The sequence below is a fragment of the Sinocyclocheilus rhinocerous genome, unplaced genomic scaffold (genome assembly GCF_001515625.1).
Source record: "Sinocyclocheilus rhinocerous isolate Xijiao unplaced genomic scaffold, SAMN03320098_v1.1 scaffold481, whole genome shotgun sequence".
Taxonomy (NCBI): domain Eukaryota; kingdom Metazoa; phylum Chordata; class Actinopteri; order Cypriniformes; family Cyprinidae; genus Sinocyclocheilus; species Sinocyclocheilus rhinocerous.
Genome location: NW_015657695.1, coordinates 480,672 through 496,333, shown reverse-complemented (window position 1 = coordinate 496,333; position 15,662 = coordinate 480,672). Strand labels below are relative to the sequence as shown.

The 15,662-nt window shown below is 35.4% G+C and overlaps 2 protein-coding genes and 1 long non-coding RNA gene across 6 annotated transcripts in view; 2 read left to right on the top strand and 1 right to left on the bottom strand.

Annotated features, from left to right (window-relative positions):
- The window catches only part of LOC107721487 (histone-lysine N-methyltransferase EZH1-like), a 20,562-nt gene extending 18,986 nt beyond the window's left edge, over nt 1–1,576 (top strand). The window contains exons 16-20 of one of the 3 annotated variants that reach the window (XM_016529511.1): nt 265–360; nt 476–557; nt 681–761; nt 846–930; nt 1,035–1,576. In XM_016529511.1, coding sequence (XP_016384997.1) covers nt 265–360; nt 476–557; nt 681–761; nt 846–930; nt 1,035–1,095 — 405 coding nt within the window. In that variant the 3' untranslated portion in view covers nt 1,096–1,576. Of the gene's footprint in view, nt 1–264; nt 361–475; nt 558–680; nt 762–845; nt 931–1,034 lie in introns of those variants that run through there. The other 2 variants (XM_016529512.1, XM_016529513.1) reach the window with 2 other exon arrangements.
- Nucleotides 1,577–1,679: 103 nt separating this feature from the next.
- Nucleotides 1,680–15,612, top strand: LOC107721489 (uncharacterized). Its single transcript, XR_001637714.1, has 3 exons — nt 1,680–2,086; nt 11,557–11,566; nt 15,601–15,612. It is a non-coding gene; the product is annotated as an uncharacterized LOC107721489 (long non-coding RNA).
- Nucleotides 7,307–15,662, bottom strand: part of LOC107721486 (contactin-associated protein 1-like) — a 28,916-nt gene continuing 20,560 nt past the window's right edge. Inside the window, exons 15-24 of one of the 2 annotated variants that reach the window (XM_016529510.1) lie at nt 15,054–15,181; nt 14,603–14,776; nt 14,266–14,484; nt 13,938–14,177; nt 11,282–11,524; nt 11,081–11,208; nt 10,898–10,991; nt 10,585–10,815; nt 9,829–9,873; nt 7,307–7,971 (exon numbers count right to left, since the gene is read on the bottom strand). In XM_016529510.1, the coding sequence (XP_016384996.1) occupies nt 7,772–7,971; nt 9,829–9,873; nt 10,585–10,815; nt 10,898–10,991; nt 11,081–11,208; nt 11,282–11,524; nt 13,938–14,177; nt 14,266–14,484; nt 14,603–14,776; nt 15,054–15,181 (1,702 nt within the window). In that variant the 3' untranslated portion in view covers nt 7,307–7,771. Of the gene's footprint in view, nt 7,972–9,458; nt 9,874–10,584; nt 10,816–10,897; nt 10,992–11,080; nt 11,209–11,281; nt 11,525–13,937; nt 14,178–14,265; nt 14,485–14,602; nt 14,777–15,053; nt 15,182–15,662 lie in introns of those variants that run through there. The other variant, XM_016529509.1, reaches the window with a different exon arrangement.

The window sequence follows — 15,662 nt, the reverse complement described above, 5'->3', positions numbered from 1 at the left end:
GTCTGTCTATCTATCTATCTATCTATCTATCTATCTATCTATCTATCCATCTGTCTATCTGTCTGTCTGTCTGTCTATCTATCTGTCTGTCTGTCTGTCTGTCAGTCATTTTATCGTTCCATCGTTCTACCATTATGTCGTTCTATCTGTCTATCTATCTAGTATTTATCCAATATCTTTTGCCAACATGCTGATATTCAAAAGGGAAATAATTGATACACAAGATGCTTTAGTGATATAAATGTTGTTTAACCTGTTTGCCAGCACCTGCTCCTGGCGCCATCTGATGTTGCAGGGTGGGGTACATTTATCAAAGAGCCAGTCCAGAAGAATGAGTTAATCTCTGAGTACTGTGGAGAGGTGTGTGGAAATCACACACACCCCTGATGATGAGCACTAGCTGTTGTGATTTTTATGAAAGTTGTGTTCTTAGTGATCTGATAAATGCATTGTGTGTGTGTGTGTGTGTGTGTAGCTTATTTCCCAGGATGAAGCAGACAGGAGGGGTAGAATTTATGACAAGTACATGTCCAGTTTTCTGTTCAACTTGAACAATGGTATCGGCTTCACTCATTCTATTCTATTCTATTCTATTCTATTCTGTTCTGTTTTGTTCTATTCTAGTTGTCTTTTAGATGTCAATTTGGTATTTTTAAAATAGTGTTTTTATATCATTCCAGACTTTGTAGTGGATGCTACTCGAAAAGGGAATAAAATACGATTCGCCAACCACTCCGTCAACCCCAATTGTTACGCAAAAGGTACTTTATTTCATCACATAAATATCAAAGAACTTTGTGTTGAAGCTATTAAGCACGTTGGTGTGGTGTTGGTTATTATTACAGTCGTCATGGTTAATGGTGATCACCGCATTGGAATCTTTGCTAAGCGAGCTATACAGCGAGGAGAAGAGCTCTTTTTTGACTACAGGTATGTTTTGTTTGTTTCAGCAATACCGTTACATCACAAATAGACACTCATATATGCAGTTTCATTTCATTTTGTGGTGTCATTTTATTTTTCCTGCTTCTTAGATACAGTCAAGCGGATGCATTGAAGTATGTGGGTATTGAGAGGGAAATCGACATTGAGTAGACACACTTTTCTTGAGTGTGTCCTCATTTACCTGGTAACATTTTTGCCTACCCACAATGCTTTGCACTTCACTGACATCACAGATTGATTTGATGATGCAGTCAGATGGTGATGTCACTACCTTAACCTGTGGTTTAATTGACTTGTCTGAACAAGCGTTTTTGTTTACTTCTTTGAGATAATGTTTGTGATGACCTAAAGAAACCAAAAGGTGTCCTCAGATTTACAAATCCACTCCTCCACATTTGCACTATATGGCCAATAACACAGGATATTGATAGACGGCACCATTTTCTCTGTCATGGAAGGAAAAATGAAAGTTCAGACAACTGTCATGAAGTTTTTTTTTATTTTTTTATCCTATCTCTCCATTCATTAGGCTCTGTAAACAGCTTTTGAAATAGCTATAACCTCTATATCAGGGATCCTCAAATCTGGCCCACGGGATCCACTTTCCTGCAGAGTTTAGCTCTAACCCTAATCAAACACACCTGAGCATGCTAATCAATATCTTCAGGATCATTAGAAAATCACAGGTAGGTGAGTTTGATTAGGGTTGGAGCTAAACTCTGCAGTGCATTGGCCCTCCAGGGCAAGATTTGAGGAACCCTGCTCTATATGCTCAATATATATACTGTAACTGCAAACTGAATGCATCACACTTAGCCGTCGTTGTTTCTGGTCAAAATATTCTGTTGTGCAAAACATCAAGCAATATTTCATAGTTACATTTGCACTTATAGTCAGTCAGGTCAGTATCTTCTCTCTTTAGAACAAACTTCAGTAAACTCGTCTGCAACCTGGTGTCATTTGATGTTAACCTGTTACTGTAATGTGCACATCTATCTATCTATCTATCTCAGCTGTAAGCTGCTTGCTGTATTGCACAAAGCTGGCTCATGTTGTCAGAGATTAGCATTCTAGCTAACATAGCACTAAGGCAGTTAATCTTCATCTCTGCGTAAACTGTATGAGGTCAAATATTGTTAATGTTCTGTAGAAATAAACAAAACAAGTAACCATATAAACCGGCAGACTGAATGTGAACTGTGAGCTAAAGAGTGACTTAAATTACATTGTTTAGTAGACTTTTTAAAGAGTGAACAAAAGAGTGTACAAAATAGGCCTAACAAGGGTTAGGGTTTGGGTTTCACTGTCATATGTTACATTTTATGTAAAATAAAGAACTAAACCAAATGATCATATTTGTTTAACATGCCCTAGAATCGTAACTGCATTTCATATGCCCACTAAATACAAATATGGGCAATAATTTTGAAAAGCTGAAAAAAAAAAAATTCCTAGTGTCTTGTAAAATACTGTAGTTACATTTTTATCTGAAATATTTTTTTATCCCAAAACACTGAGCTTTCTGAAAAAGGCAAGTGTAATTGGATTTCCAGATGCATTTAAAAGCAGGTATATCTGTTGGATACACTTTAACTCTATCAGACATGAATTTTGTCATATGACAAAAACAAGATATGCACATATCTGGAATCCATTATAGAAAGAGTCCTCAGAGTTTGTCTTTCCTTCAGGCTTCTTTTATTAAAGCGTCATTAGGGATTTGTGTTGATTCTACACAGTCATGGTCATTTACAATGAGGCTGAAACAAACAAAACCAGAACTAAAGAATTAGGAAAACTCAAAATGAACACCTTGTCACACCTGACCACAAACCTGAAATTACCTGCTTGTAAGAGGATACCATTATTTTGTCCGATTCCATGAAACTAGTTCAACTTTAACTTTTGAGATTTTCATGGGAATTATTTTGGCAAATGCTTTGCATTCACAGGACCTACAGTTCCCCTGAATCAACCTCAAGAGCACAGTGGTAATAAAAGATCATTGAGATCACAATGATAACAAAGAATGTACGCAGTATTCATTTACCCTCAGCAGATGCAGTTTACTGTACCGTTCAAAGGTTTGGGGTGTACAATTTTTTTATGTTTTGAAATTAAGTCTCATGCTCACCAAGGCTGCATTAATTTGACCAAAACATCAGTAAATACAGTGAAATATTATACTCTCAGAAAAAAGGTACAAAGCTGTCATGGCAAAAGCTAAAAGGTACATCTTTGTACCGTATTTACCACTAAATAATGGATATTAGTACCTTAAAGATACATATTAGCACATAACATGTTATTACCTACTGTGTGTGTGTATATATATATATATATTTACTTAACTGTCACTTTTGATAAAATTAATGCAGCCTTGAAAAAAATCTTATTGACCCCATACCTTTAAAGGGTATTTTACCTAAATGGTATGTTTGCACCGAGTACAAATAGTAACAAATAGCATCTTGTTTACAGTGCAAATAGTGATAGATGCTACTTAAAAAAAGTGTTTAAAAAAATGAAAAGAAATACAAAATCAATGTTATTTGCACTATGGATAAATTGCCTGAGAAACAGTGGGTTAGGTTCATGAAATAGCCACTGTTAAGAAAGTTGGCTGTTTGCACAAAAGATACATACAGCTACTATTGTCACTGACATGACAGTCAGAGTGGAATTCTTAAAGTTTATCCACAAGATAAATGGCCTACAAGATTTCAGATTTGTTCAAATAGGACTTGAATTAAATATGTAGTGCATTTGGAAAAGATGAAGAAAATACTTCACAGTGAATTAGTGCGTTTATACAGTATGTACATGAAAAAATGCATTAAATGTAAAATGAAAAAAAGACAATTCCCTACAAAACAGAGGTGAAGGTCGCGTATTAAGTAATACATTTCTTCAAATGAAACAAATGGACCTCCATGTGCCGATAAGTGATGTTGTTTTCTTCAAACATTCAGTCAAATGTATGTCAATGAGGTAACTCTCCTATTAGCTGCAGTATTAACACAGACGACACACAATACCTCATTTATACAAACATACATAACACGAGATAGTGCTGAATACCAGCCCTCAATCACTGTCATTTACACTGTCCGCTCGCTTCTCATTTCACATTAACATTCATTTGGAACAGACTGTGGGTTATATTTACTTTTGTCTGAGCATTACCAAACGTTGGTGTTGGTGTTCAATCATTTAAACTGACTGTATAGTTTTTAAAGAAAATGTCAAGTAGGAAGAGACTCTTGAGAGGTGTTTGTCCCTGTTAAATTTAATATTTCTTTACAGTAGCATTTCATTCTTCATTCAAGACACTCTTCAAAGTAAAAATCAATTGAAAGTCCACATTCCACTGGTTTAGAGGACGATAGAAGGGAAGAAGTAAAAGAATGAGGGATACATAAAACAAAAGAATAAAAACAAAACCTGGCAGAGGTCATGAGGTTAAAGCTGGACTTAGTCATTCAGTACTCACCTATTCAAAATACTCTCACATGCCTTCCTTTTTTGTACAAATTCGAATGATAAAAAGAGAAGTACACTTTATTTATACATATACATAAACAGCATAATCTGTGGGTGAATATTATGTGATCTCTTTGATAAAAGCTCTTATGGCTCTGTTAAAGAAACAGACTAAAGAACATGTGCCTGGCACTGGAAGCAGCGGATTCTTCTTTTTCGTATTGCATTTCGATGAAAAGTGCAGTAGTCATGCAAAATGCATAGCTTCTAAAGATGTGTTCTACCTTATTTGCTCTTTTGTTTTAATAGCTCATTTTACATCTGGAAAGATGATGGAAGTGCTCTAAGCTCTTGGTAAGACCGCCATCAAAACAGCTAAGAAGCAGCAGCAGCAGCAGCAGCAATAATGGTGTCCTACAGCAAACACATGAATGAATGTATAAAAACCATGACTTTATACATGGGAGTCTTTCATCCACAGACCGTCTGTGATGTGTGAAAGCCTCTTGACCTCGATAATCAGACTTGTGCTGAACTGCTCAGTGTTTCATGCCAAGAAAGCTTTCATATGTGACCTCATGTAAAAATATCAGCTGCTTTATGATTATTTCTGTCCTAAATCTACCTGTAACAAACCACCATAACACATTAAGTTTGCTGTTCCTCTAATATTCTAAAGATGCAATTTTAGTATTTCTGTTATTGTTGATCCTTTTTCTGATCAATATGTAGATTATAGGCTCCACAATTACAAGTGAACACATTCAGCCCGCAGAAGCTCCACACTATAAAAAGTGCAGACTGTCTAAAACAGTGTTTCCCAAACAGTTTTTTTCTTATGTAGCCAATAGACCCATCAATAAAGCAAAATTACCCCATCATCACTTATAAATTAATTAATGATGTCATTTTAAAAGAAAAACCTGAATTATGGACGAAAAACACCACAAAAATATAAAACTTGCACACATTACAAATTTTTTTTCTCCTTAAAAATTAACTGAAAAAAGATATTCCAATAAGTTTATATCTATATTTGACATCCTTGTTGGGAATCACTGGTCTAAAACGCTTCATCATCAATCACGTGACATGAATACGATGTAGACTGAACAGAAGTATGAAGTATGCTTTGGCCCACAGGAAGAACTCTCTTGAAAAGACGAGCTTCAACTACAAACACTGATCTGTGGCATCATTATAATCAGACACACTCTCAAACACAACACAGTTTTTTACCTGCCCTCATTCATGTACTGTTAGGTTTGTATAAACTGAAACTTTATTTCAGAGTCAAAAAGTCTAGAGAACGGCTTGAAAAGGCTGGTGTGTGTTGCTGGAGCAGCAGTGAGAAGAACATGTAGCTCTCTATGCCATGCCGTTACCAACCCTGAGACATACAGTACAACACAACTGGGCTTTAGTCAAGAAACATTTCTATGTAAATCTTTCATGGAGCTAAAATTCCTTCTGCTTGTTTCATGAGGCCTACGGTGTGGTTTTTACAAAAAATCTCCTAATCTTTATGAATCTTATACCACATAATGCTGTTCACAAGCAAGATGTAATATGGCTACTATCACAAAAACACCTTTCTGCAGTTTTTGATATGCCACAGAAATAATATTTCCCCAGAGACATTATTGTTCAGCGCATTAATGTCATTGTGCTCTAAAGAAGCTGAAGCCATTCGATGCCATTGACTCTTCATCTCTTATACGCGCTGCAACCAATTTTAGACAGTAGTAAAACACACATATGTGACCCTGGACCACAAAACCAGTCATAAGGGTCAATAAATCTCGAAATTGAGATTTATACATCATGTGAAAGCTGAATAAATAAGCTTTCCATTGACATATGGTTTGTTAGGACAGGACATTGTTTGGCCGAGATACAACTATTTGAATATCAGGAATCTGAGAGTGATAAAAAAAAATCAAAATATTGAGAAAATCGCCTTTAAAGTTGTCCAAATGAAGTTCTTAGCAATGCATATTACTAATCAAAAATTAAGTTTTAATATATTTACGGTAGGAAATTTACAAAATATCTTCATGGAACATGATCTTTACTTAATATCCTAATAATTTTTGACATAACAGAAAAATCTATAATTTTGACCCAAACAATGTATTGTTGGCTATTGCTACAAATATACCCCAGCGACTTAAGACTGGTTTTGTGCTCCAGGGTCACATATAAATACTTATATACCATTAGCTATGTCTGAGCTAAATCCTCCATACGTTAATGAAGTTTCAGTGATGTTAAAACAGATCACATTTTCCAAGCACTGTACTCTGAAGGTTGTTGTTGTGCATTTTGTGTGGATTCGCTCATGAACACAACAACATGGCTATCGAACACACTACTTCTGCCAGTACACACAATAATGAGCCAAAACTTTCACTTAGTATATACAGGGTTCCCACACCCTTACACCAATTCATTTTCAATTTTTCCAGTAATTTATGATTTTTTTTTTTTTAAATAATACAGATTTGTATTACAGTATACTGTTTATTTTATGGGCATAACTAAAAAGATTTATTCTGACTACAGGAATTTCGTCTTTTCAAGATGTTTTTATCCATTTTAATTTTTCTGGTTTCCCAGCCAATTGTGATTAAAAAAAGAGATTTTGAAAATGTTTTTATTGAGATTGCATTCACAAAAAGTGAACTTGTAACCAATAAAATATTTTTGAGATGGGCATAACTACAACGATTTATATTACAGACTACAGAAATTAACGTGAATTAAGATTTTATTCATTTTCACAACTTTTCCAGTTGTTTATGATATTTAAAAATAATAATGATTTTGTAAAAACAATTTCCACACAAAAATCTTAATTTCTAACCAATAAAATATCATTGTGATGGTCATGACTATATAAATATATATTTACAACACGCATTTCCAAGACTTTTCCATGATTGTAATCATTTCCAATACTGTTTTCTAGGCCTGGAAATCACAGTTCTTAAATACCCTGATATTTCCTGATATCTCTATGAACGTGGGAACCCTGGATCGATCTTTCAAAGTTTCTTGTAATGTTGCTGAGGCACTTCAGTCGGCCTGCACTGCTAGTGCTCATTGATCAGATGGTAAATTGTCTCTAGCCTGCTTATTTTGAACCCTGCCAAAAGCACCAAATATCAGATTACACTGTACAAATAATGGGACAGAAAAATAAATATAGTTACATTACCATAAAGGCAAAAGATACATAAAAAAAAATCACATTTGCAACTAATTCCTCAGTCTTCACCATTTACCTCCCTCATTATCACCAGCACTCCTCTCTTTTCCTCCAGACATCACTCAGTCTGTGTTATTCATTGGGACTTTCCTCCTGTATTTCCGGCAGGTTCTTTCTATCCTTGCGCAGAGTATCGGTGAGGGGCCGAGCAGAGCTGGGAGACTCCAGCTGCTTCGGTTCATTAGTGTGGTAACTGCCTTTATACCTGTACAGGTAAATGTAGAGGCCGTACAGGATCAGGAAGAGCAGCATCAGAGACACTGTCACGATTACTGTGGAGAAAATGACACAAAGAGAGAGAGAGAGAGAGCAGTTGTTAGCATTAAGCTTAATACTCTTACGGTGCTCTAGTTGAGCCGTCTGCAAATGATGGCTTAAACATAATTTGTATCATGTTGCAGAATTGACAGAAGAGACTGCTGACTGTCAGCTCAAATGTACTCATAAGCTTTAAAGGGATAGTTCACCCAAAAATTTACATTTTCGGCATAATTTACTTACTCTCGTGGTGTTCCAAACCTGTATACTGTCATATTTTTCTGTGAAACACAAATAGAGAATTTTCATGCAACCAAACTGATATGGATTATTTTTATGATTACCAAAGTTCACTTTGAGGTGGTCACTATTGTTATTATGGAAAAGAGCAGCATAAAGATTATTTGTGTTCCACAAAATAACAGTATACAGGTTTGGAACAACATGAGAGTCAGCAAATGATGACAGAATGTTCATTTTTGGGAGAATTGTTGGTAAGGAGGATTAAGTGTGTGTGTGTGTGTGTAGGAGAAACAAGTCTTGTTTATCCTGGAAAAGAGATGACAATCAGACAGTTAGAAAAAAAAGAGGATTTGAGAGAAGCAATGATGGATAATTGCAAATGACGAGCAAGGATTCTGAGAAATCTCTTTAGGAAAATGTAAGTGTTCAGTTTGAAAAAGGGTCTTGTATTGTTTTGATGAGTCTTTAATTTTTAAATGATCTCATTAGTATTATAATAGAAGAAAAAATAATAATAAAAAATAATTTAACAGATTAATGTAACAGTGACATATTTTGAAATATGGTCATTTGTAAAGATCTGACGCTTATTACACCTTGATTTATTCCACATACAGTATATTATCCTTATATGACGTTTTATCACTGATTATACCAAGTTTCTGTCAACGTGCAGAAGATCGTCTTTATGCAGAAGTTTATATTCCCATGAATGTTCCCTAATCCTGTGTTCGGCAAATTAAGAGGATTTTAAAAACAGGTTTTAGCAGCATCACAAACAGAGAAGATCAGCATGATTTGCAGGTCTGGCTGAAATGCTGAATAGGAATAAAAGACAAGGAAAAGCAAGAAGAACAGAATACATTAGTATAAATACATTTTAAAAATTGTTTTGGGGGGATTTTTGTCACTTTTATTAGGAGGATGGTGGAAATCTGACAGGAATTTAAAAATTGTGCTATATATGCTTTAAAACAAGATAATAAAATGAGTGTGACTGTAAACTTACGTGTCATCCAAAATCTCTTTAGGAAAATGTAAGTGTTCAGTTTGAAAAAGGGTCTTGTATTGTTTTGATGAGTCTTTAATTTTTAAATGATCTCATTAGTATTATAATAGAAGAAAAAATAATAATAAAAAATAATTTAACAGATTAATGTAACAGTGACATATTTTGAAATATGGTCATTTGTAAAGATCTGACGCTTATTACACCTTGATTTATTCCACATACAGTATATTATCCTTATATGACGTTTTATCACTGATTATACCAAGTTTCTGTCAACGTGCAGAAGATCGTCTTTATGCAGAAGTTTATATTCCCATGAATGTTCCCTAATCCTGTGTTCGGCAAATTAAGAGGATTTTAAAAACAGGTTTTAGCAGCATCACAAACAGAGAAGATCAGCATGATTTGCAGGTCTGGCTGAAATGCTGAATAGGAATAAAAGACAAGGAAAAGCAAGAAGAACAGAATACATTAGTATAAATACATTTTAAAAATTGTTTTGGGGGGATTTTTGTCACTTTTATTAGGAGGATGGTGGAAATCTGACAGGAATTTAAAAATTGTGCTATATATGCTTTAAAACAAGATAATAAAATGAGTGTGACTGTAAACTTACGTGTCATCCAAGGTGGGGTAACATCATCATGAATGTAATAAAAGACTAAAAAGAAAAAAAAAACATTGAGGGTTAAAAACAACTTTTAATCACAGTGTAAAGTACAATAATCATATACTATAAGAGTAAAATAAATACATTTGTTTAAAACAAATCCTTTTACAGTACATACACTAATAACTTGCTCAAAAGTAATAAAAGTAAATACATTGGACCATATCTTTGTGATATAGTCCGATTTACTTTACTTCACCCTGCACTTATTTACTTTCACTACCATTCAAATGTTTTGAGGTCAGATTTTAAATGTTTGTGAAATAATTATTTTACGCTGACCAGGCTGCATTTATCTGATCACAAAATTTACAGTAAAAAAAAAAAAAATATGCATCAGCAGCCATTACTCTTCCATTCTTCAGTGTCACATGATTCTACAAAATCATGCTTGCTTGCTCCTCAAAAAAAGGTGTTAATATCATAATTGAAAACAGTTGTGCTGCTTAATATTTTTGTGGAACCTTTTAATACATTTTTTCAGGATTCTTTGATGAGTAGAATGTTAAAAAGAACAGCATTTATTTGAAATAGAAATCTTTTGCAACATTATAAATGTTTTTACTGTCACTTTTTATCAATTTGATGTATCCTTTCAGAATAAAAGTATTAATTTCTTTCCAAAAAAAAAAACAAAAAAACATTTGAACCGTAGTGTATGTTAGAAGGCAATCATGCGAATGTCAGGATATGTAGTCTTACACAGGCCAGTGAACCAGGGGTCATCCTCCCAAGGGACATATCCTAAAACAGGGGGAAACGCCCCACAGTTAGACTCCACCACATAGCCTTGAGTCGTCACCGGTGGATTGGTTACATTGGGTCGGAAGTAAGCCTTCAGCGGGGCAAAAATATTATATCGGACCCCTGATATACAGCCCATAAAACCTGGACTGTTGTGCCTCTGAATTTCGTAGTCGACACCTCCCACCTCTATGAAGAAGAAAAGAAATCAGATATTAAATGCAACTTTCCATCCACAGGCAACAAGTTAAGATAAATATGCTCGTCTTACCCATGACTCTACCCAAGAATATAGACTTTGGTGAATCAAATCTGGGAATCTCTCCTGGTATTAACTTTTCAATCCATGGATCCATGTAATCCACCTAGATCCAGGTGCAAATACACACACAAACAGTGCACTTTTGCTATGCTAATAACTCTAGATCTAGTTTGATCTAGTTTGAGATCCTACCTGTGTCCATATGGTGTAGTTGTGTCGGGTGATGTTGACGAAATGAGGGAAGCCGTCGGCCATGTTTCTGTCAGTCAACTTAAATTTGTAGCTTATTATCCCAAGCCGATATCTCAGCGAAAGAGTCCCTGCAAAGGTGGTGACATCAGTGCTAAAGCTAATCTTTTGTATGCTTCGGTGTGATTGTGTGTGTGTATTTACCATCTTTCTTGAGCAGGACAGCAATGTAATCATTGCTGAAGGAGCTGATATAAAGCAGCACCGCTGGTGCCTGTAGAGTGCTGAAGCTGAACTCTATGTCATCAGTTGTCGTGTTGTAGCCGAGGGTGAAGTTGTGCCAGTGAGGCTCTATCCAAAAGTTCGCCCACCATGCGTCAAAGGAAATCGGCTCTTTGCGGATGTCATACCGCAACCACGCTCCCACATCAAAGAATGCCCCAATATCTAAAAGGATGTGACACAAGCAGAGATCACAGTGTTGTTTATGTCAGGTCATGTCTCACAGACAATCCTCACACATGCTGATGTAACTAGCTTTTAGAAAAAAAAATGGACATGATAGAGAAAGTTCATCATAATAACACGTCTTTAGAAAAGAATAGACTTGTAACAATTTGTATAATATTTTAGTACAAGAAATTAGTATTAAGTTTGTATACCTGTGTGGGATTTAAATCGTAATATCATGGCTGTCAAGTGATTTAATAGCAATCAATATAAAATATGTTTGTGTTTTTCAGTTCCTTTTCAAAAAGAAAAAAATAGAGAAACATTAAATATATGCAATCACATTGTTACGAATCCTGTCCATGGACTACCGTCCGATTGCCACCAGAGGTCACCCTTTCCGATTACATTGACTCTCACACTACACAAACTGTTACACGTCACCCTGGACTACATTTCCCATGCTCCATTGCACTAATCACAAGCTCACCTGAAACCAATCACACACACTACATAAGCCACACTCAAACCATTACAGACTGCCGAGTATTGTGTGTGATTGGTTTCAGGTGAGCTTGTGATGTAGTCCAGGGTGACGTGTAACAGTTTGTGTAGTGTGAGAGTCAATGTAATCGGAAAGGGTGACCTCTGGTGGCAATCGGACGGAAGTCCATGGACAGGATTCATGACACACATACACAACCATATTTCTAAAATCTTAAGAAAAAAAAAATCCAGTCCTTGAATCTGACTGCTCGAGTAGCATTGCAATTAAAAAATATTAGGATTTTTTTTTTTAATCTGTGTTTGTCAGGTCCATATTTTACAGCGACTCTTTCTGAAAGTTACATAGTTACACCAGTAGGTGGAGACAATTGAATGTCTTTATGAGTGAGTCATTTAAATGATTCACTTAATCAGTTTATTCAAAACGCAGATTCATTCAGAAACAAAACAAGTGACAGGCTGAATTCAGAACTGAAATAGTAAGAGTAATTTGTTAGTATGTTGTTCCAAACTCGGTCCTGAGTCGTTGAATCATTTACTCAACCAGTTTGTTCAAAAACACTGATTTATTTGGCAACAAAACAAGTGACTGGCTGCATCCAAAATCACATACTCTCTCAGGAGGTACATCTTCTGAATAAGTACTTACTTTGTGTCTGAAAGTATGTTCTATATAGTATAAATGTATGTAGAATGAAAATAATTTGGATCTACTACATTCAACATGTTGTTATTGTCATATGACCTTCCAGCATCAGTTGTATCGCTACATAGCCGGTTACAAAACATCAACTGTGGCCTCATGGGATAGATAAGTGTCCACTGGACAATAGTAGGTAATCTGAGTAATGGGTAATTTGTGCTACAGTTTTATGAATACTATGCAAATTGTATGCAGCTACTGTTTTAAGAGATATTGAATCATTTAACTCAACTGATTTGTTCAAAATATTCTGTATAATAAGGTCCCCACAATAACATTTGTATTGATGATATTTAATTTGTTGTGTAAAGAATCAAATTTTCTATTAACTGACAAATGGGTGCTTAATTATTTAACTGCATCTTAACTCATTTAACTTTGACAGCTCTACTAATTTATTGTAGATTTAATTATATTCCTGTAGCAAGATACTGTATATATATTTATGACTTAAATCATGAGCACATTATGAATCCTGTAGTTGAGTGTATTAAGATTTATCTGTAGCAAGATACTGTATATATATTTATGACTTAAATCATGAGCACATTATGAATCCTGTAGTTGAGTGTATTAAGATTTATCTGTAGCAAGATACTGTATATATATTTATGACTTAAATCATGAGCACATTATGAATCCTGTAGTTGAGTGTATTAAGATTTATCTGTAGCAAGATACTGTATATATATTTATGACTTAAATCATGAGCACATTATGAATCCTGTAGGTGAGTGTATTAAGATTTATTGAGAAAAAAAAATACAATTAAGCTCAAAGACAAAGATCTTAAATATTCCCACACAGATTATCAAAAAACGCAGTTCAATTCACGGAACAGACAAATCCCTCTCTGTTAGTCTGGATTTAGATGCTTAAAATGGAAAGTGGACACAAACGCCAAAGTCTGTCACTCTCTTTTTCAGGCAGTGAATCTTTCTTTAACAGATTCTCAGAGGCACCAGTTTGCTTGTTGCTCTAATTTTTTATCCTTCACTTGAATCAGTTTTAATCCTTTAAATCTCCTAATCACGGTTTCATGAAATTAAAATGCGTTTGTAATAATTAGTCTTTCCCCAGATGAAGATGAAAAGATATCATTTCAAATTTGCATGTTTATTAGGAAACAGCTGTTTTGCGTCATGTCAATTTGTGCCAGCATAAGTGTGAGAGAGCATATGCAAATGTGTGTTAACTCACCTAAATGACAGTAATAGCCGTCGAAGGCTGTGTTATTGCAGTCACAGGCGTATGAAGCGTAGCCATCAATGCACTGGCCTCCGTTTCGACACGGTATGGAGGCATTAAGACACGCTCCGGTGCAGTTTCTACGTATGCCAGCCCTCTCGTCAACCTTACCCTCCAAATCCACAGGCACCCCGTTCATCCTCAGCCCACGCAGACAACCCAGAAAAGGCCTTAAGGTGTGATTGGCCGCCCCTGAATAAAGATACATGGTATCAACTGCTTAAAGCAATGTTTTCATATCACATGACTCTGCTTGAAACTCCAGCTCTATAATTCTTACCTACGAGCAGGGGTTGCGTGAACTCCATAGTGATGTAGGTTTGGCCCGGAAACTTGTGAATGGCCGGAGGCAGGAAATCAACCTTGAGACGTGCCAATTTCACATTGATTTCAGCTTCTACATAGTGCCATTCATTATCATTGAGAGGTTTAGGAGAGCGCAGGGTCACGTTTCTAATCCCATCACCCACCATGAAGATGAAAACCACCTCAGTTGTAGCTGTGAAAATTTAAGCAGAAACTGCTGAAGGAGACATCAGAATCAGTAGATATACAGCATATATTTTTAGGATTTACAATGGGAATTACAGTTACTCTGCCATGGAAACAACACTCACAATTGAGTTCAATTCGTAAGAAATTACGCAGGTGGTCATCTGAGCTTTCCACAAACACTCCGTTAGTTCGGTAGGTCCTGAAGTGGAACGTGATGTCAGCACTGATGCCGGGCTTGAAGGTGGGGAACGTCAGATAGGTGGGCTTGGTGAAAGCTATAGTGCTCCAGATACTCCCTAAGAGAAGGATTTCCCCAATAACAAATCAGTGCAAATATACAGTAGAATTACTCAAATCAACATTTTATGCTAATTACTTTCGTTATTTGGTAATTATATGTGTGTTAATGAGGATCATGTTCAGTCAACCATCAAAATAAACCCCTATCGGGTCATTTAAAGCTGCTTTGCTTTGTGTTTATTTTGTGATACATCAAATGATTGTACATTTCCCTTTACTCACATGTCAGAAAGACTTTTCATCCATTTTATCTCTGTAACATTCATTACTCACGGTCTCCATGGCAGTACAGTGCCCCAACACTGTAGTGCGCTTCTGAACCGGTGCGGTTAGTGTCTCCTATGACAATCCTCCTGACAGGCAGGTGGTCTCGGAACGACAGGTAGCCCTTATCTGAGTGCCTGGTGAATAGAAATTAGCCTTTAAAATAATCAATTCATATTTAGCTTGAACTTATACACTACTGTTCAAAAGTTTAGGGTTGATTAGATTTTTTTTTTCAAGTTTTTGAAGGAATTCTCTTATGCTCACCAAGGCTGCATTTATTTGATAAAAAAATACAGTAGTAATGTGAAATATTAGTACTGTTTATAATAACTGTTTTCTATTTGAATATATTTTAAAATGTAATTTATGCCTGTTATGTCAAAGCTGAATTTTCAGCATCATTACTCCAGTCTTCAGTGTTACATGATCCTCCAGAAATGATATTAATGTGTTGATTTGGAGCTTTGGAAACATTTCTTATTATTGCACTGCACTGCTTAATTTTTTAGAGACTGAGACACATTTTTTTCAGGATTCTTTGTTTAATAGAAAGTTCAAAAGAACAGCATTTATTTGAAATTCTTTCCAAAAAAAAATAAAAAACCTTACTGACAC